This window comes from Phanerochaete carnosa, assembly GCF_000300595.1.
Source record: "Phanerochaete carnosa HHB-10118-sp unplaced genomic scaffold PHACAscaffold_4, whole genome shotgun sequence".
NCBI lineage: Eukaryota > Fungi > Basidiomycota > Agaricomycetes > Polyporales > Phanerochaetaceae > Phanerochaete > Phanerochaete carnosa.
The window spans coordinates 1846367-1865961 of NW_006767631.1; the positions used below are offsets into that span (position 1 = coordinate 1846367).

At 49.6% G+C, this 19595-nt stretch overlaps 5 protein-coding genes and 1 pseudogene across 6 annotated transcripts; 2 read left to right on the plus strand and 4 right to left on the minus strand.

The window, feature by feature from the left end:
* Positions 1 to 456: 456 nt before the first annotated feature.
* Positions 457 to 2271, minus strand: PHACADRAFT_207980 (uncharacterized protein). Its single transcript, XM_007394561.1, has 11 exons — positions 1954 to 2271; positions 1754 to 1903; positions 1666 to 1702; positions 1499 to 1560; positions 1316 to 1447; positions 1176 to 1258; positions 1007 to 1123; positions 941 to 950; positions 833 to 873; positions 749 to 774; positions 457 to 696 (listed from the first exon to the last, which is right to left on the minus strand). Exons 1-11 carry the CDS (start codon positions 2042 to 2044, stop codon positions 552 to 554), a joined length of 894 nt encoding a protein of 297 aa, XP_007394623.1. The 5' UTR covers positions 2045 to 2271; the 3' UTR covers positions 457 to 551.
* An 894-nt stretch (positions 2272 to 3165) lies between these two features.
* Positions 3166 to 5604, plus strand: PHACADRAFT_254111 (uncharacterized protein). The gene is made up of 11 exons (XM_007394562.1): positions 3166 to 3380; positions 3436 to 3561; positions 3620 to 3725; positions 3778 to 3883; positions 3944 to 4023; positions 4084 to 4192; positions 4244 to 4412; positions 4467 to 4507; positions 4559 to 4605; positions 4658 to 5022; positions 5119 to 5604. Exons 1-11 carry the CDS (start codon positions 3207 to 3209, stop codon positions 5479 to 5481), a joined length of 1686 nt encoding a protein of 561 aa, XP_007394624.1. The 5' UTR covers positions 3166 to 3206; the 3' UTR covers positions 5482 to 5604.
* Positions 5605 to 9534: 3930 nt separating this feature from the next.
* On the plus strand, positions 9535 to 10334 carry PHACADRAFT_194377 (uncharacterized protein; the record flags this gene model as incomplete). Its single annotated transcript, XM_007394563.1, has 4 exons — positions 9535 to 9677; positions 9731 to 9755; positions 9810 to 9830; positions 9885 to 10334. 4 exons carry the CDS (start codon positions 9535 to 9537, stop codon positions 10332 to 10334), a joined length of 639 nt encoding a protein of 212 aa, XP_007394625.1.
* Positions 10335 to 10514: 180 nt separating this feature from the next.
* Positions 10515 to 11616, minus strand: PHACADRAFT_183379 (uncharacterized protein; the record flags this gene model as incomplete). Its single annotated transcript, XM_007394564.1, has 2 exons — positions 10515 to 11158; positions 11232 to 11616. 2 exons carry the CDS (start codon positions 11614 to 11616, stop codon positions 10515 to 10517), a joined length of 1029 nt encoding a protein of 342 aa, XP_007394626.1.
* A 678-nt stretch (positions 11617 to 12294) lies between these two features.
* On the minus strand, positions 12295 to 13485 carry PHACADRAFT_56231 (uncharacterized protein; the record flags this gene model as incomplete). Its single annotated transcript, XM_007394026.1, has 3 exons — positions 12295 to 12453; positions 12506 to 13147; positions 13228 to 13485. Coding segments are annotated over 3 exons (1059 nt in total), but the record flags the coding sequence as incomplete, so codon positions are not given.
* A 5257-nt stretch (positions 13486 to 18742) lies between these two features.
* PHACADRAFT_t60 lies at positions 18743 to 18813 on the minus strand (annotated as a pseudogene). Its single transcript has one exon. The product of its transcript is annotated as a tRNA-OTHER (tRNA).
* Between the last annotated feature and the right edge of the window lie 782 nt (positions 18814 to 19595).

Here is a 19595-nt window from a genome sequence, read left to right on the forward strand (position 1 = left end):
TTCTGCACAACACGCAGCTTACAACGCCAAGGCCGCGCCAACCCTCCGTGTCTGGAAAATTTACAGGATGGTCGCGCGTTCGCGCGGACTCATGTCTTCCGCTCCTTCGCGCGGACTCCCGTCTTCCGCCTCTTCGCGCGGAGGTTTTTGCATGTCGCCGTATCACAGGCCGCGAGACTCGTCACTGCCGCCGGGCTGAACTTTCCGGGATCCTGGATTGGAAAACCCAGGCGGGACCACGGGCGGCCCTAGGCGGCCAGGCCGGCCCACCTCATGTGATTTCACGGCAGGAAAAAGTTTCCCCTATTGGAGAACGCTGTCCTTCTTGATAGGCGGAAAGGTTCATACGCTCTGTGGCATGTGAACCGGGGTGGCTTCAAGTTGCCGTTGAGCGCGCCACAGGCGGCAAAGTTGGCTTGCTGAGCGCACGTGCAAAAGCGTAAACACTCTCATGGTCATAAATATACTGCATAAGTTCGGCCGTAGGCCACATGCGGTCATATCGGTACACAGTTCGGGGTTAGTTTGAAAATTGTGATGACTCGTGATGCTTAGTTGTTACTTGCAAGTCGGCTCAGCTCAAAGGCCTCCGAGCGGGTGTTCCATATGCGCACGGTTCCGGGCTTGTGCTCCTTGAGTCCCTCCGTGCGAAGGATGACTCGTGCGAGCGTGATAGCGATGAATGACCAAATATTACTGCAAATGGCGGAACGTCAGCAAATGCGGGGCCGATGGAAGCCGCGCTCACAATACGACCAGGAACACATCTTGAGGCTGTGTAGCAGCTGGTGAGCAGCTGATGTGATATGGGGAGATAATGCAGAGCACGTACCTCCGCCGTGATGCTGAGCACGAGGTTCATCAAACGAAGAACTAAGCAGGTGGTATTTCAGTAGGACAGCCGACAGGCATGGTACGCCACAGATAAATGTGCGCTCACTCATGATGCCCTATGAGGTAAGGTGAGCAGATGATTTGGTTCATGACAGTCCGAAATGGCACGCACAGTAAACCAGATGGCGCCGTCGCGACGGAGCGAAGAGAGGATATCCTGGCGATGGGCGTGTGGTCGGTGGAACGAGTTCGCGATAACGATGGCAACAGCAAGGATGTCAAAGGCGAGCTGTAGCCTAATTAATCAACTCGGACGCACAGACTACGGAAGGGAAACTAACCAGGCAGCCCCAGAAGCTCTTGATGATGTCAGGCTGGTGTGCAAGGGCACACTGGTCGACGACAGCAAGGTAAACCACATATTCTGGAGGAGAATTATGAGTGAGTGTAGTAGCGGATGGTAGAACGGTGGACAACGCACCGCGGTAGTCAAACACAGATTTTATGCCGACAATAGTGGCAGGGACGTAGCACGCAAGGAGACACAAGAGTATAACGTACAACGTCTTCTTTTCGCGATCCCATACGATGTAGTGGTGGAATGCGACGTACACTAAATGACGAGGGTTAGCACTTTTGACCCAACTACGGGGGTATTGCTCACGATTGGTAGAGATTGAGAACATCATTGTAAGTGCCCATAACACGGCCACAAAAGACTTGCACCTTCAAGCCCAGGTCAGGGAGTGATCATGGGGGTCGAACATGTGCTTACAGCTAAATTTTGTCATAGGTCAGCACAGTATGACCCACTGATGCAAGCCGAGGCTTACCTCTTCATTTAAAGGGGGTCTGAAACCGCTCAGCACTGACAAGCCCATGTCAAAAATACTGGACGGTGGGACTATTCACAACTTACTGTAAGCAGTGTAGAAGAGGGAACCTTCGATACCGTAGCGGATGAGGATATACAAACCCTTGATATGACTGAACCGCCCAGACCATATATAGTCGATCTCGTCGCCAAGGGTTAAAGCATGGTCGTATAACGCGCACGCGAGTGAAGATACTGGTTGAGTACCGGTAAGTAATGTGCAGCGCGAGAGATTTAGCACATACTTTGGAGGTACCTTGTCATAGTCAAGCCGTTGTACGTCGGATTGGAGAGGACCGACTGTAAAAGAGCGGCAATTTGCTCTGGCGTCGCCATTGCGTGGCGGGCTTGCTGAATCGCGCGCTGCTTTGTACGTAGTCATGTGTGGTATTATACAAGATGAGGATGTGACAACCCTTGAATGCCGTGCCTGTCCGCAACAGTGGCAGACAGAGCATTGCCGGGAGTCTAGCCGGTGGGCCATCTCATCACGGCTTCAGTGTTGAAACACTGAATCCTGCGAGCAGACAGATCCAGTGATGAGGCTGTGGTGGCCAACACGGCGGTGGTGAACTACGATCCCAGGAGATGCACGGCGCGTACTGGCACTGGCGCTCGGGCGAGTCCAATCATTCGGACAGAGGACGAAATCTCGTTTGATCCTTGTCCCACGGTCAATCGGCTCAGCCAGACGATCGCCCCAATCTGTCCAGCTCGATGCTCTGTGCCCTGCCCTGCCCCGCCATGGGCGCAGACTTCACATCCAAGCGACTCCGGCCCGCAGCGCTTGCCGCCGATTCCATCTGTGCGCAAGCCTCGAATACTTCCAGATGTGTTTTCTAACACCTCCCAGGTTCGGGCAGTTGGCGCACCGCTATTTATCGGCGGAGGCATCCGTGCCCGAATGCCGAGCCTGCGCTGACAAGGAGCATACGAACTTCTTGCATTATTCACAGACGACCGATCTCCGCAGTCAGCTGCCCTCATTCATAGATGGTGGGTGAAGCGGAACTTCCTACCGACACGCACTGAACCACGCCTGCCCATCGGCATGCGCACCGTGCGTTCTGCAGACTCGCCATCTGTTCCGGCGTGCACGGTGTCTGATGCTTATGGATCTGACCACCTGGAAAGTTCGACCGGCACCTTCTGGTTGCCGCCAGAGGCTGTCGGCGGTGCGTTCTCGGTCTTCTCGGCTTCAAAGCTACATCTCCTCCGCCGGCAACCTTCCTCCGCGCCCAACTTTCCATGTCCCTCTAGAGGCAAAATTCACCCTCTGCGCGGGATGCGCATGGGAACCATCTATCGCTGCAGGTCACCTTCGATGGCCATTACAACTGCTAGACGCGCTCGTGCCGCCACTACGCGCGGGAGATCGTAGCAGTAGCGCTTCTATAACTGCTGCTGCTCCCCGAGTCCCACCCATCGTGTTCTCTCCTTGCCCCGTTGTCGAGCTAGTCTACTGCATCCCCCCTCTTCCCGTTTTCACCTGGACAATATGTCGCCCGCCGTAGGAGATAGCTCTTCCGCCTTCAAGTCCGATACCGCTATCGTCACCCAAGAGATCGATATCCTGCCCAACGTCGACGACGGTCGCCCAAGGAAGGGCGTGCGTTTCTGGCTCGTCTTTCTCGCCATATGCGTCTCCCTTTTCCTTTCTGCCCTTGAGTATGTGCGTACCCCACCCGAGCCGCCTTCCCCATATCTTCTACTGACGGCTTACACAGACGGCAGTGTCTACTGCCCTGCCAACTATCGTGCATGACCTGAACGGCGGCGACTTCGTGTGGGTTGGGTCGGCCTATGCGCTCGCGTCCACCGCTCTCCTCCCTGCTACCGGAGGAATGGCCGAGGTATGTGGCGCAAGTCCTCGTTCGCCTTTGCGGCCCCTGAAAGCCTCATTCTTACAAGATTTTCGGGCGACGGACGTCCGTGCTATTGGCTCAAGCAATGTTCGCACTGGGCAGCGCTCTCTGCGGATCCGCCAAGAGCATGAACTGGCTCATTGCAGCACGAAGTGAGCGTCTCCCTCGTCCTTTTGTGGACGCGCTCTCTTATGTTCCCTGTAGCTATCCAGGGTGCGGGTGGTGGCGGGCTGCTAGCAATCACAAGTATCGTTATTTCAGACCTTGTGCCGCTGGCGGAACGCGCCATGTACAACGGACTGGTCGGTTTGTACGTTTCCGGCGCGCCACATCGTAAATTTAACACACTGCTGACGACTTGAATCGCCAGGACCTGGGGTCTCGCGGCAGCTATGGGCCCTGTCGTAGGCGGAGCCCTCGCCCAACGGGGACAGTGGCGATGGTTGTTCTGTAAGACATCACCACGCCGTTGATGCTGTGTTGGGGCTTGCTGACGGCAGGCGTCCGTAGATCTCAACCTACCCTTGACGGGCTTTGCTGCGATCTTGGTGGTTGCATTCCTCAAGCTCCAGACACCTCCCGGTTCGTTAAGGGAGAAATTGTCCCGTATGGACTGGATGTGAGGGATATTTAGTCTCTCTGCGTTCGCCGTGGCTGATCATATTCTCAGTGGCAATTTCCTCATCATTGCGTCCTCTAGCTCATGTGTCATTGCGCTCACCTGGGGTGGTGTCAAGTTCCCTTGGAAGTCGGCGCACATCCTGGTGCCTTTGATCCTTGGTCTCGTCGGCATTGTCGCGTTTTTTGTTTACGAAGCCAAGGTCGCCAAGGAGCCAATCGTAAGTGTCCCTCTTCTTCCATTTCCGCCATCGTTTCACCCGCTTTCATTCTAGGTTCCTTTTGCGCTGATCTCCAATCGAACCAGTTTGAGCGGGTAAGTGATCATGTCCGTCAGAGAATACCTCTATACAGATGAGCATCGCAGATACATTCAAACCTTTATTGGTCCCGTCGTGGTGATCTCCGCTATTTGTAAGCTCTACTCCGTGTAACAAACAGCGGTGGATTCTGAATACTTTTGCAGATTTCCTTCCTGTATACTACCAAAGCTGCTTGAACGCTTCCCCTACGCGTTCTGGTGTCGAGCTCTTCGGCCTCGCCATCCCGCTTGGACCTTCGCTGCTGCTTACGGGCGCTAGCATTGCCAAGACAAAGTCGTACCGCGTGCAGCTCTGGCTTTCGTGGGCCCTCACCGTCGCGGCCATGGGCGCCATGTCCACGATCAAGGCAGACAGCCCGTCCATGCACGGCATCGGCTTCCCGATCTTGCTCGGCGTCGGCTGCGGCATCTTCTACGCTGCGACCTACTTCCCCGTTCTGGCGCCGCTTCCCGTCACCGAGAACGCACACGCGCTCGCGCTCTTCTCGTTCTGCCGCTCGTTCGCAGGTGTACGTCCCCCCCTCTCTCTCTTTCCCTCGCCCTGTTTCTTCCATCCTCCCCCGAAACGTTATGTGTGTGTGCGCTGACGGTTTTTCACAAACCAGGTGTGGGGAGTCACGATCGGCACCACGGTGCTGCAAACGCAGCTAACACAGCGCCTGCCGGCCGACTTCATCGCGCAGGTCCCCGGCGGCGTCTCGCTCGCCTTCGCGCTCATCCCCGTCGTGCCGACGCTCCAGGAGCCGTTCCGGACCGAGGTCAAGGTCGCCTTCGCGGAGAGCGTCGCGACGATTTGGAAGGTCATGGCTGGCATCGCGGGCATCGGCTTCCTCGCGTCACTGGCCATGAAGGCCCTGCCCCTCCACAACCAGGTCGACCGCAAGTGGGCCCTCGCCGAGGACTCGGGCGCTCCGAAGGCTTCGAACGGCGGGGACGTGGAGCTTCAGACCGCGGAGCTGTCGAAGTAGCTGTATGCCACTCACGGATGTTCTCTTCAATATGGTGCGCCTAAGCGTATGTGTAGTCGTACATTGTAAATAGTAGGCAAGGTCTATGTCTATATATCCACTCCTTTAAACCAATGAAGTCAAGCATGATAATAACTAGAGCAATGCGATGTGCCATGGGTTTCTGCAACCCCAGACCATGGCAATCCGCAGTGCACTGAAGGCCTTGAAGCATGATAGAGGTATGCGAAGAATTCGCAGCCGTGGCACAGGGCTGTAAATTCCGCGCATACCGTCCTCATAACCCAAGTTGACATCCATGAGGGAGTGGTGGTGGTTGGGGGGAAAGGTCGAGCGAGAGCCCAGAAAGTCCAAGCGCATCCACCCAAGCGTTTATTCCACTGGGACGACGTCGCTGATCGCCAACAGCATCTTGCACGCCGGAACACGCGCGGGGCTTGCGAGGCAACAGCCAGCCCCGGCCTCGCAATGCGACCGAGTTCGTTGCGGGAATACCGCACGATGACTAAGCGGAACACGCTGACGCGGGACGAAACAGGCGCACCGGTAGGTTTCGCTTGCAGTCCCACACCCTGGGTTCGAAACGATCAACGCAGCATATCCGGGGAAATTGCGGTGACCAAGTTGAAAGCATCCGCCTGCGACGTTCTCGGCATCAACCAGATATGAGTGCAGGAATTGGGGCCCATGCTCTAAGTTCAATGGCACTGGTGTAAAGTTGGGTATCGAACTCACTCTGGCCCAGGCCTGCTAAGGCACGCCAAGAAAGAAACCAATGACCGAAGCCTCCGTATGCCCATGACCCAGGGCGAATCGCCTTCATTGTGTATCCCCAGTCCCACCTCCACCTGGCTGAGCCGGCAACACAGTGCCGTAGGCCACAGCGACCACCCTGCCTTCGCGCTCAGGTTGCACGGGGTCGAGCAAATCCTTCGTAGTGACTGCTTGTAAAAGGCCATTCTCGCTTACGACCTGTCCAACGACCAGACTCCTGACCAGCGCCTAAAGGACGGGAGCTTTCTCAAGCGGATTATCGGGGTTGCGTGATTATCAGTTATCATGTAATTACCGTTTATATCTACTACGTCAGCGGAATTTGTGTGAATGTCAGCAGTGTGCACATAATCTTTCGAAAGGCTCTCTGTCCTTAGGCAACTGCACAAATTATTGGCATGCGTGATCAGCAGCCTTGGCAAACCTCCAAGAAATGATTTTGTGTTCAAATTTCCCAGAAATTTGGTTTCTTAGTGCACAGGCACATGGCGTGATCGCCTTCCAAATTTGGATGTGCTTCGGTATCTACATAGGCCAGGCGAGCATACGGTGGCCTTGGACAAGTGTACTGATTACTTTATGGATAACACTGTTTCTGAACTTGCCAATTTTCTGTATGCCCACCAACAGCCTTTATTCCTTGCAGCTCTCTTGGAACATGTTCTGCTCTCTGGCAGCGAAAGTGTGCCAGATTCCCGCAGCCCCACACAACACTTCCTCAATGATCTCCTCACCCCTACCAGTATCCTGATGGCTGTGCTTTGTTGTCACAGGCCTGTTACTGAGTGGATCATTGAAAGAAACCTTCAGATGTGCACAGAGGAGCTGCAAACACTGGTCATGAAGAACAATGTGTGGCATTTCAGTGCACTCCATGCGCAGGCTAGCCAAATAACAGAGTTCAAGCTCGAGATGATGGCAGCAACAATGCAGACATTGGTGCCTTCTGACTGCTCTGACACATGCAAATGCACGCACCAGGCAGCAGCAGTGAGTGGCAAAGAGATGAGGAGGACGAGTATTTGGTGCAAATTGAGGGGCTGGAAGAGGAGAGCTTGCTTGGGAGAGAGACGAAGAATGCAGAGCTGAGGCAAGCAAGCAAGAGGACAATTGTGCAAAGGCGCGAGATTGTGCAAGACATTGTGCGCCTGCCTGATTTGTGCTATTAGCTGGAGTACTCATTGTGTTCATAGTGGCAGCTGGTCATTTTGGCCATCCTTATGCTTACTACAAATTAACAATGTAATGTGCTGCAATCCATCACTGGCATTTTCCTTCATGGCCATAACACTCCTGAAAAGGTGTCCAAAGTGCTAAGCCAGATGGGAATCAGTATTTCCATGACCGCTATACACAACGCCATCAACACACTTCCAGCTGATGCCATGAAATACCTCTGGAAGCTTGGCCGGCGACGTCTCATTGCATATTGCTATGACAACTTTGATGTAACTCTCAAGAGTGCAAAATGGACCTCTGAGGCCTTGAAGGTGCCCTCTTTGAAGCATCTTACATCTGGGCTATTCATTTCCTTACCACCCGGCACTGTTAAGTCAGATCTTCAATGCTCAGAATATTTATGGCATTGTTCACGCCTGAATGACAAGCTGCCAAGCAACTGGCCAGGGCTTGTGCCAAAGCCAGATTTTGATGATATGCTCAAGATTCACCTACAGTTTTGGAAGCGCAGCAGCAAGGGCATAAATGCATCATACAGATGGAATAAATGGAAATTCTTGCATGATCTGATCCACCATGGTCCTGAATATGTCTGCCAATTTGCACCTCACCTTCAGCCGCCCAAAATGATAGATGCCGTGCCACTAGCAAAAACTGAATGCACACCTGCGAAAGCGATGGATATACCCAATTTGACAGTGTCTGGTAGCATTGAGACAATTAAAAACTTGCTACATCAAGGAGGCATATGTTCTGGAGATGAGAAGCCCCACTGCATGCAAAGTCAAGCAGCATCTGTTAAGAATATATCAGATGATGAAGACAATGATGAAATGAAATGCCCTAAGCCCATCCGCGACTACGTTGTCGTGGGCGTAGCCCCGGCCTCCTATTTTATTTTTCCAGATTTAGTCCACATCACGACCCTCCAAACGTTGTCGGCGCATTAGCGCCAGTTTACAAGTCCTAGCCGCGTGCCAAAACACCTTGTAAAAGCGCATCACCGACAGGCACGCATCAGTGCATCAGACGCGTCTGTATTGCTGCCGCCTCGTTGCCGCATCACGCTTCCTCGGTAAAAGCCGCACTCTGATCGGCAACAGGCATCCTATCCCTGTCGGCCCGACAACGTCATACACCATGACACGCCGGCCCCGTTTATCTCTGAGTCCGATCAGCAACAGACATCCTATCCCCGTTGGCCCGACAACGTCATACGCTATGACACACCGGCCCTCGCCTCTCTGCCAAAGTCCTCTAGACACTAGCAGCAGCCGTAGCACAGTCGCTTATGTAACACCTGGTCCGTGCGCAGCCTGACAAGTATATAAGGACTCCCTTTGTCGCTACCTAGCCCCATCTCAACCTCTTGGTTTATTGGGCTAGGTAAGCCTTTGTTTATACGTTAGACTAGTCACTAATGCACTTGGTTTATTGGGCTAGCTGAACAAGCTAACACACAGTCACCAGACCTCGTCGGCGCCGCTTTCTGATTAGATCCACGCAGTATCCCTCGTGGTGTGTTGAGGCAAGTCCACATCATACGTTACCCTCTTCCACAGTGACCTTGGCACAGGCGAGCGCATTATCTAGGCACTGAGGCAGCGTTCCATTAAGAGCAGTCCGTGAAAGTGGCTCTCATTTGTTGTTTTCATGTTTGGCTTGTTCCACTTGAAGATGGTGTGTGCAGATGCTATTTGGCAACTACTGATTTGTCCCCTGCCTACATGACAAGATAAGACATCAGTAATGCAGCACATTGGTATTCTGTGCAAGTGCGAAATAGGCACTATTGGCAAAGATCCAGGTTTCCAATGGATGCATCAAATTATAACTCACGATGGGCAGTGTTGTCAGCTGCATTGTTGGAAGGAGGAGGCGTGAATCCACAGTGGTTATGGAACTCTTGAAGAGTGGGCAGAAAAGTCAAAACCAATGTTCGAAGAGCTTGAGGAAATCGCCACACATCTTGCAACCCACCATGTCAGAAGAAGCGAGTGTATCGAGCAGCTCTGAAGCAAGAAACAGCAAGATGAGCAGTGGAAGAACAGGCTGCTTATCAATATGTACTATCTGCTTTATGAGGAGCTGATGTACACAATGAACATTGGTGATATTGGGTGGGTCGAAACTTGCTTTGTACCTTGGACGCTTGTCTTCAAGGCTGTCGGAAAGCACAAGTACACTACGGAGTTAATTAAGCATATCACAAATGTGCACTTTTTCTACCCCGAAGGCCTGAAGTAAGTAAATAGACATGGTGCCGTGACATTTAGTAAAGGCTGATCATGTGTAGGCGTGCCGTATGGTATTCTATGCTTGTCAACCCAACAGGTCTTCCCAGCAAGTTTTAAGGCACTGACTGGGTTGTTGAGTTGCAAAACCTATACACAAAGGTCAGTAGGTAATGAGAAAGCAACATAGTTTGAATTTTCACAAGCATACGGCAGACTGTTCTGATCGTACCTGGTTTGAATCGCACTATAGAAGCCATCATCAAGGAGTCAGTCCTCATCAACATCTTTTGCAATGCACATCTCACCTTGGAAAAGGACCTAGTCTTGAGTTACCTATCAACTCATCATGCAGATCCTGACATGACGCAGACATATGCCACCCTTGAGCAACACATGAGCCAGTACTTGCTGTACACCTTTGACCCAGCTCGGAAAAGTGCACATCAACTGCAAGACATGTTCATGAAGGGTTTCGAGGCATTAAAGCAGGTAAATACAAGTACAATGCAAGTGGCAAGTGCTACGGTAGAGGAAGTGGGCACTGAGGGTGCGGAGGATGAGCATGATGACAAGCAGGGGAACACTGAGGATCATGAACACGACATTGATGACAAAATATATCCTGATGCCAAGGATATTAGCATAGAGCTAGACAACCTGTAGTAGCAAGCTCACTGTAATGTGATTGGAATTCCGTGTGCAAACAAATGATTTGGGTTTGGCGTGATGAGAACAGAGCTGTCTGCTCAAGTACGGTGCATGAGGCAACAAGTCAAGGTTCTCGTCGATTTTGATGGTATGACGCGAGCAGTGAGATGGCGCTGGTAGAGATTGCTGAGCTGATCAATGTTGAGCGGTGAATAACTGGGCCAATGGCAGTGAAGTTGGCAAGGGTGCAATGACTGCAAATGACTCAGCAGTGATGAATGGTGACGGCATATATGCAGCATAAGAGCCGAGGCATGTTTCAGTGAGGGCTCTGCCAGACAATGTGATAAGAGAGTTGGTAAAAGATGAGAGTGTGAGAAATGCATGGGGTATCCTGCTAGCAAGAGCATCATGCAAGTCAGCCTGCAGTTCCGGTAAGATGCCACTAGATGAGCAGTTCAGTGGGGTGGGCACAGAAGGTCGTGCCGCTGTGATAGCATAGGTTGCCAAGCACACTGAGTCAACAGCGGGAATAGCAGAAGCAGCAACAAGATGCTGTACTGTGAGTGATTCAAGTGCAGCCTCGTGCATGAAGTTGCTGTTCATGGAAGCGTTTCCTGCAGCTTTGTGTGTGGGATTGTTGTTCATGGAAGGGTCTGCTGCAGCTTTGCCTAGGGAGTTGCTGTTCATGAAAGTGTCTGTCGCAGCTTCGCGCAGAGGGTTGCTGTTCATGGAGGTATTCATTGTGGCCTCACATGAGGGATTATTGCTCACGGAGGCAACAGACGCAGTGAGACCACAAACGCGCACTGCAACATTAACAGGATTTTCTAGGTGGGCTGTACACTTTGTTTTGCTATTTTCTGATATATTACTCAGCTAGAGACAATTAGAGAAAAGCTGAAAACTTACTGTAGTAACCAGTGACTCTGCATGCGCTGCAACGAGGCAGCGCTTGAGTCTTGCTTTGAGCAGGGGTAACATTGACTGTGACCTCAGTGTGATCATTAGGCGGTGGCAGCGGCGGCAGAGCAGACAGAGCAGGCAGTGGTAGGGAAGAATGATAGCTAGCAAGGAGATGGAGGATTTGTGTAGCGTACCATGTAACATCCCTCCAGTCGTGTAGCTCTTGCTCCAGGTTGTCACTTGTTTTGAACTTTTCAGCAAAATCAACAATTCGGTTTATCATCTCGTCTGTCATCACTAGACCTGCACCTAGAAGGCTGAGATGTCCATGGCCGTAATGCTCAATAGCTTTGTCTTTGCACCAGACCTTCAGCAATTCAACGAGGAGCATCTTGCAAGACTGTCGCTCATAGCCCTTTGGTAGTCACGAGCGGTGAGACTTGATCTGCTTCTGAAGTGCGGAGGGGGAAATATTTTGCTCAAAGTAATTCGGATGGCAGAGATTGCAGCAGTAGTCGGATGTGAGTGGGGAACAGTGGGCGCATCCAGAGGGGGAGGTCAGGTCACAGAGATTATAATCAGTCTCTGCGTGGGTGGTCAGGCCGGTCAGAAGTGAGTGCAATGTTCTCAATAAGGCATGTCATGCTGATTCATTCTCACCTATTGTATTGCTGCTAAAATACAGCTTGATAGGTGCTCTGCGGCAGCACAGCTGTCAATATTCTGTGTTGACAATGTTTGCAATCTCCAAGTCGAGATCCTGGACTGCAGGCCCTTTTTTCTTCTCTATCGCACACTTCTTGCCAGAGCCCGCTATCTGCTCCTTCGCTGCTTGCTTCTTTTCCCATGCTTTGTCAACATATCAAGCTCTTTGTTCATTGTAAAGCTGTCTGAGCTGCTGGTCACTGTCGTCATCCATGTCTGGTCTGTATTCAGCCACCTCCACTGTGATCCCATCTGGCGTCTTGACCGTGCAGCGTTTTGGACCTCTTACACCTTCCATAGAGTGTCCCTCAGCCTGTTGCCACTTTCTGGCATTAGAAGCCTCTCTTTTAGCCCTGGCCCCATCCTTTTCCTCACTCTCTAGATATTTGTTCTCAACAAAGATGAGTCCAAATGTGTCAAGCCTCCTGTTCTGAGCCCCATGTCCAAGCCGCTGCCATAAGGTGATTAGATCACACTTGGTGCACCATTGGACAATGAATGTTATATTGGGCAAATCAACGCCCTAATCATGTGTGAGGCCTTGCAAGCATCATTTTCATGCATGAAGTACATACCATTCTGAAAGAGTCTGTTGCACATAGGCCCCATATTTCCCCAGTGCGCAGCTTTTTGAAAGCCTCTGCTTTGAACTTCTTGGTTATATTTGAGTGGAACCATAAGATCTTATTGTGGTGCTCTAGTGGGAGTCTCTGGTGCAAGAATGTCCCAGCTCCCACAGCCTCGTTAATGTTATCAAAAAATGCGACAAACTTGCATGGGTTGTCATCTCCTTCTTTCCAGTCATCTGATACCAGAAACACTAGGTTGCAATAGCTGTCAAGCATGTGCTCTATTTTTTGGACCCCGATATGCACGTTGGGACGATCATTTGGCCAGTGAATGTGTACAAAGTTCCCAGTAGCAAGACCAAAGGACTTTTTGATCTCATCAAGGATCAATAGTGAGAACATTGCCAAAGCAAAAGCAAAAGAAGTCTCAGGGAGCAGATACTGCAACCTGGAGATCTCACTGTATTCAGGCCGAAAGGAACCCCACTGAGTGATACAATGGCCTTTGTTGAACGCTACAGATAAGATCCGAGTTCGGAATGTGAGATCTTTAAATAGGTTCTCAAACCCTCCGCCCCACTTGACAAGCTGCTCTGGGCTTGCTATGACGACAGTGTACTTGCCATCAGTGATATCCTGCATGATATACTTTAGCTAACACTGCTGGGACAATAAGCAACTTACTCCACCTTGAAATTCTATTTAGTTGCAGTATCTTCTGTGATTACTATAGCAGGAATGCCGGCAGCTTCCAGCTGGGCTACGTTCTGTGCAGCCAAAACATTTAGAGCAGTAACAACAATTAGAATCTGGCCAGGCGCAGCAAAGAGAGCTGGTATGTAGAAGGCCAAAGTCTTTTCTGATCCTGTGCCAACATTAAGAATGGTGTGCTTCTTATTCCAGACAGCTTTCAGAAACTGGTACTGCCAGTGACAGCCGCGCATGTTGAACGTAGCTTGCACGTGTTGGTGGACCCCGTGAATCGTCAGAAGTCTAAAAGGTAGAGAGTTGCCAGATTGGGACATAGGGCAAACCATCATAGAACTTGCTGGCAGAACGCAACAATGCGACATGTAAGCAAACATGCACGTGGCAATTCCTGTGTGTTGAATTTCTGGGAAATTCGAACACGAAATCATTTCTTGGAGGTTTGCCAAGGCTGCCGATCATGCGCGCCAATAATTTGTGCAGTTGCCTAAGAATGGAGAGCCTTTCAAAAGATTACATGCACACTGCTGACATCCACACAAATTCTGCTGATGTAGTAGATATAAACTGTAATTACATGATAACTAATAATCACGCAACCCCAATAATCCACTTGAGAAAGCTCCCGTCCTTTAGGCACTGGTCAGGAGTCTGCCCAATGACATAAAAACATGCATTGGAGGTAGACGGCTGGATTAAGCACACCTGGTTAGATCAGAGGCATCTATGGCAGAGACTACACTGGGTGGTAAGCGTGCTTTTTTCCAGCGCAAAATTGGCCAAAAACTGATTGAACAAGGTTCCAACTTTCTCCAGTTTTCACCTGAAAAAACCGAAGGCAAAACGCCAATCTTACTGTGTTTTAGACCATTTTGGCTGGTTTTGCACCAGTTTCTCCTCAGTTTGCACTGGCGTAGAATCAAAGAATCACTGGGCCTTGTTTAGCCACTTTTGCCTGAGTTTTCTCAAGAAAAAGACTGCGCTTACCACCCTGTGCTATAGCATCACTGTTTGGCACAGATGCATCAAAACTTGACAGAGTAGCAGAAGAGCCAGACAGAAAGGTAGTGTGCATGTGGTGGCACATGTAAAATGTACTAGAGTTGTTCTAAGACACTCAAGTCACAGAATCTGTATTCTCGACTGCTGTACTGTGGTCCAGGATCCAGACTGGGGCTGTGATCAGCCAGGCCGGACTTGCAAGAGGGGAGCGGAGTGAAACAGGTGGACTGCTGACTGTAGGTGAGAGAAGGATAGCGGAACCGTGGCATATATAGGTGAGACATAGTCGTGCTCCTGTGGCGGCAGGTCCAGGCATATGAACAGTGGCCTAGAACCTAGAAGGGACTAGTATGGCAACATGTCCCAGTTTTTCCTGACACTTCAGGTGTTCAGGAACGGCATCCAACGTAGTTGTCCGTGCAGGGCTTTGTCGATGTGTGAGGGCTGGTCAGCAAAGCAGACGACAAAGGAGAGAGGAGCATGTGGGAACTTGAATATGAGCACCCAACAACCAATTCGCCAGCCAGACACTGGCCCACAACATTACTTTGCACCACCGCAGCCGTAGACAAGACCAGGTCTGTAAATTATTGCAGCCACCATTATTGGCAGATAGCCTGCAAGTATATGCATGGTTGACTAACCGTGGACTTCAGCTTGACTTAGGTTGCACCTCCGAGGCTGTATTACCTAATCTTAGGGCCAGGACATTTGAGGTCGGTTTTTAACAGCCTTCGTTAATAGTGCCGGAAGTGATAATTTTTACCAGAGGGGCAATCCGGATGATACAGGTGCAAAGTTGATGAGGAGCATATGGACGTTGTCGTACAGGAATGTGTTTGTATGTGAGCGCTCGAGAATCAAGTGCGGCGCGTTCCTCCGAGGTTCACTGGACCGCGGTGTTGGGTCGAGCTATCTCGGCATTCATGTGCTTTGAGGAGAGAGAGTAATGAGTCAGTGTCGATGAATGCAAAGTTAGCGACGGTGGAACTTGCTGCATATCTGGTGAACAACTTAGAGGGTGAACACTGCCTGTTCTCACTAAGAGAACTTCAGTCGGATCGGCACTCAAGAGCTGCGGGCAAACAACAGGTATATTTCTCAGGTACTACTACTGACGTAGCCGAGAGGGAAAATACACTGGTAAGGGTTGCGGGGCAAGGTCTCTCTCAATTCTATTTCTCTACAGGCTACTAATTATATATTCTCAGACCATTTACCTTTGTTTTGACCCTTGCATTCGAGGGTGGTCCCTGCAATCTGCCTCTGTCTGGTTTGAGAACGTCGCATTTTGCTTCTGACGGACTTGAGAGCAGTCGATGCGGTGTGCTTTTTTTGTGTGCTTTCTTCCCACGCGCTGGTCTGTGTGTTGTGCGGTGAGTGGTGAGTTTCTTTTGTTGACACAAAGTCGATGCCTGACAACGTTGGGCGTTGGCATGCATGGCTCAAGTCCTTTGCTAGTGTTGATCATGCCAGAGACTGATGGCATATCGTGAATAATTGCAGCAGACCAGGATGGTGGCATCAAGCAGCCTGAGTTTGTCGCTTCACTGACTGTTGCTGTAATTCCAAAGACTTGGTGGCAGCCCCACCTGTGCGCGACATGCGTAGCTTTCTTCCTGACAATGGTCGCTGCATGCGTCATGTCATAAGATTTACAAACACTCTGCAAGAGTCAACTCTGGCTTTCGAGTGCAATCACATGATACAGCAGTAGAGGTTAAGTATCATGAACATGATGCCAGCTCTGTGCTGCTAGTAGTCAACATTGCCATTCTGCACAACGCCACAGAGCACCATGTCTCTCACACACTGTTTATACACATATCAAACAAGTATGTTCTTTCTCAACAGCACTCTTGGGTGGCAAGTGAATGGATTGAGTCAGCACTGTTCCAGGTACATGGTGCTTCAAGGGTGCTCCAGTCGGAATAAACTTAGCTAGCACAGCACAAAATCATTATAGCTCCTCAAGATAATGTGAAGCAGCTGATGTGGGCTGATGTCGACACACCACGAGGGATACTGCACAGATCTAATCAAAAGGCAGTGCCAACGGTGGTCTGGTGACGATTGTGTTAACTTGTTCAGCTAGCCCAATAACTAAGTGTATTAGTGACTATACTAAGGTACAGATGAAGGCTTACCTAGCCCAATAACCAAGAGGTCGAGATGGAGCTAGATAGCAATAAAGGGTCCCTTTATATACTGTTCAAGTTGCACATGGACCAGGCATTACCTAAGCAACTGTAGCTAGGGCATCTGCAAGTATCTAGGGGACTCAGCAAAAAACAGGGGCTGGTGTGTCATAACATATGACATTGTCGGGCCAATGGGGATAGGATGTCTGTTGCCGATCAGACTCAGAGATAGAAGGTCCAGTGGAGATCAGAGCATGGCCATTCCTGAGGAAGCATGATGCAGTGATGAAGCGGTGGCATTGCAGGTGCATTTTGATGTGCTGATGTGTGCCCATTGGTGATGCAGTCTTGAGGCATTTAGCACATGGCTAGGACTTTGTAAACTGGCGCCAATGTGCCGATGACATTAGAAGGGTCGTACAAACATGGAATAAATTGTAGAAAATTGGGGAAAATGGAAAAATAATAGGAGGCCAAGGCTACGCCCAGGACAGCAGCAACAAAACAACCATATTTGTTGATGTTCCTGATATCCTTGCAGCCCCTGATGTGCATCTGGAGATGCCGCTCTGAGTACGTATCGTGTACAAATGCTGATGTCACAACATTCATTGATTGTTATCTGTTCTTTAGACTCTACGGCCCTGGAATCTGACAAAGATGGATAGCTCGGTGGACAGACTCAACACTTGGAGGATGAGTCGACACTTTTGTGCTTTAGATGACATTCAGAAGCTAGTTCACGGTGCCCACAATGGCCTGGCTGATGTCTGCCATCGACTTCTTGTTGGACCCTCCTTCCACCTGTTGATCTCAGTTCCTCTCCATCTTTCCATGACCTGCCATGTTGGATCCATTTTCCTGGAATCAAATTTCTTACGGCTCTGTTTACAGAAATAATAGTGGCATTATCAGAGTTCCATCCAGCAGGTATGGCAATGAACATGCCCTATCGTTGTACAAGAAAGATGGCAGCACACACATTATTTCCACTATCCTATATATGTCCTTTGCCTCTCTGCTCTCCAACAGCAGGCCAAGATGGCTACTCAACCCCTTTCACCTTTGAGTTCACAGACCTTGGTTTTTAACACCAACAACACCCTCAGAGCTATTCTTGTTGGAGGCTTTGCCACGTCCATGTGAGCGCATTCTCATTGCTATTGCTCCACAAGTAGTTAACCCACTTTTTGATGATAGACTGTATAGAATCACCATCTTACAAACTCTACTGTTCTTCCAAGGACGGTCACACAACAATCATTACCTGAAATACTCAGTAAGAACAGATGCCTTCTTGCTCGTATTCTACTGACCCACTCTTTCACTAAGGTCATTGGACTTTGATGCGCGAAAATGACACATGAACTGTGCTCTCATCTCATAGTGGTGACAGGGTTGTTAATTCTGTGCATATGGCTCTGATCATGCATCCTGTCTACTGATGCGTATTATCTGTACAGTTAGTGTCTCACACTGACACCTCGGCAGGTGCATGGTATCCAACTATCTTCAACCTTTCACAATAATCAACATCATCTGATATGTCACATTCATCAGCAGCCATGTTCAAATATCTACAAATCTTGAATCGTCAGGAGCATCTCAGTATGTAGTTTTTGTGAAATCTTTCACTGAGCACACCACTAAAATAGGTCCTTTCCAGGTGGAAATAGTTTTGATGGTGGGCACCACAACTCGGACCTGATTATTTATCAGTGAATTGACACCTTATGGTGCGACGCAGGCTGTGAACAATTTCGTCATCTGGTGGTACGTTGCATTAAAGTTAACTATAGCGAGTCATCTCTAAAATACCACCTTTCAGCTGGTTTGTGTATCACATCTGGGTCTGAGTAAAATGCACAGGTTTCTTCCATGTACTACTCTGATGATGACCAGTGAGCCACTGCAACTGCTGGGTTACTTTTCCTATGGTATGTTGGTCTGATCTTGCAGTGGACTTCAAGAACTGACTAAGATGCAGATGATCCTTTGCATTGGCCTATTTGGTGGATAGCCCAGCATCCTTCACCAAAGCATCACTGACTCTGCTATGCTGCATTCAGGCATTACTATTGGTGAGTGACATAATCTATCATGAAGACTCTGTCTCAGCGTGAGTATACCAGCTACCAGTGTCAAGGCGTAAGCCTCGATCTTTGTGAATGTATTTCATCGTTAATTCCATTGCAGTGCAGCTATCAAACCAAAACATATCTTTGATTTTCAGAGATCCACATGCATTCTATGCAAAGCTGGCTGTATCAAATATGAGCTGATTCAGTTTGGCAGCACAGACATGGGAACTTATTAAGTTACACCAGACTGGCCACTCATAAGTGCCCAAGTGGCTAAGACACACTCAAGAATTTCCAAAAAGCCCAAAAAATGGCACAAGCAGGAATCAAACCTGCAGCCTGAAAGTAACTGCAGCATGCTATACCACTAAGGCATAAGACCTTGTAAATGTGGGGTCGGAATTGCCCTATAATACCACTTTTTTGCCTTAAAGTCTCCTACATTTTAGCCAATGATTTACATATTAAAGCAGTGGAATGTAATTGTACAAAGCTATATTCTGATGTTATGGCTAAGACACTCATGTGGCTAAGACACCAGTGTGGCTGAGACATGGAGACATTGAATATTTGCTATTGATTCCACTTAAGTTACTGAGTATAATTTATCTGCTTAGGTGTCTTAGCCACATGGGTGTCTTAGCCACACGGGTGTCTTAGCCACATGGGTGTCTTAGCCATGTGGGTGTCTTAGCCACATCAGTGTCTTAGCTGCCCAAAGTTCTATATTTTAGCCAATTACTATGTATTAAGCAGTGGAATGTAATTGTACAAAGGTATATTCTGATGGTATGGCTAAGACTTTAAGGTGGAAAAGTGGTATTATATAGCAATTCTAACCCTACACTTGCAAGGTCTTATGCTTTAGTGGTATAGCGCAGTGCAGTTACTTTCTGGCTGCAGGTTTGATTTCCGCCTGTGCCATTTTTTGGGCTTTTCGGAAATTCTTGAGCATGTCTTAGCCACTTGGGCGCTTATGAGTGGCTAGTCCAATGTAACTTAATAAGTTCCCATGTCTGTGCCGCCGAACTGAAACTCTTGCAAATATTGCCCTAATTGAGCTCCCTATTCTCAATACAGTGGCTCCTTGACATTGATCTCTCCTTGGTCTTTGTAGCGGATGGGCTCATTGCAACCATCCTATGTTATTTACTTGCTATATCT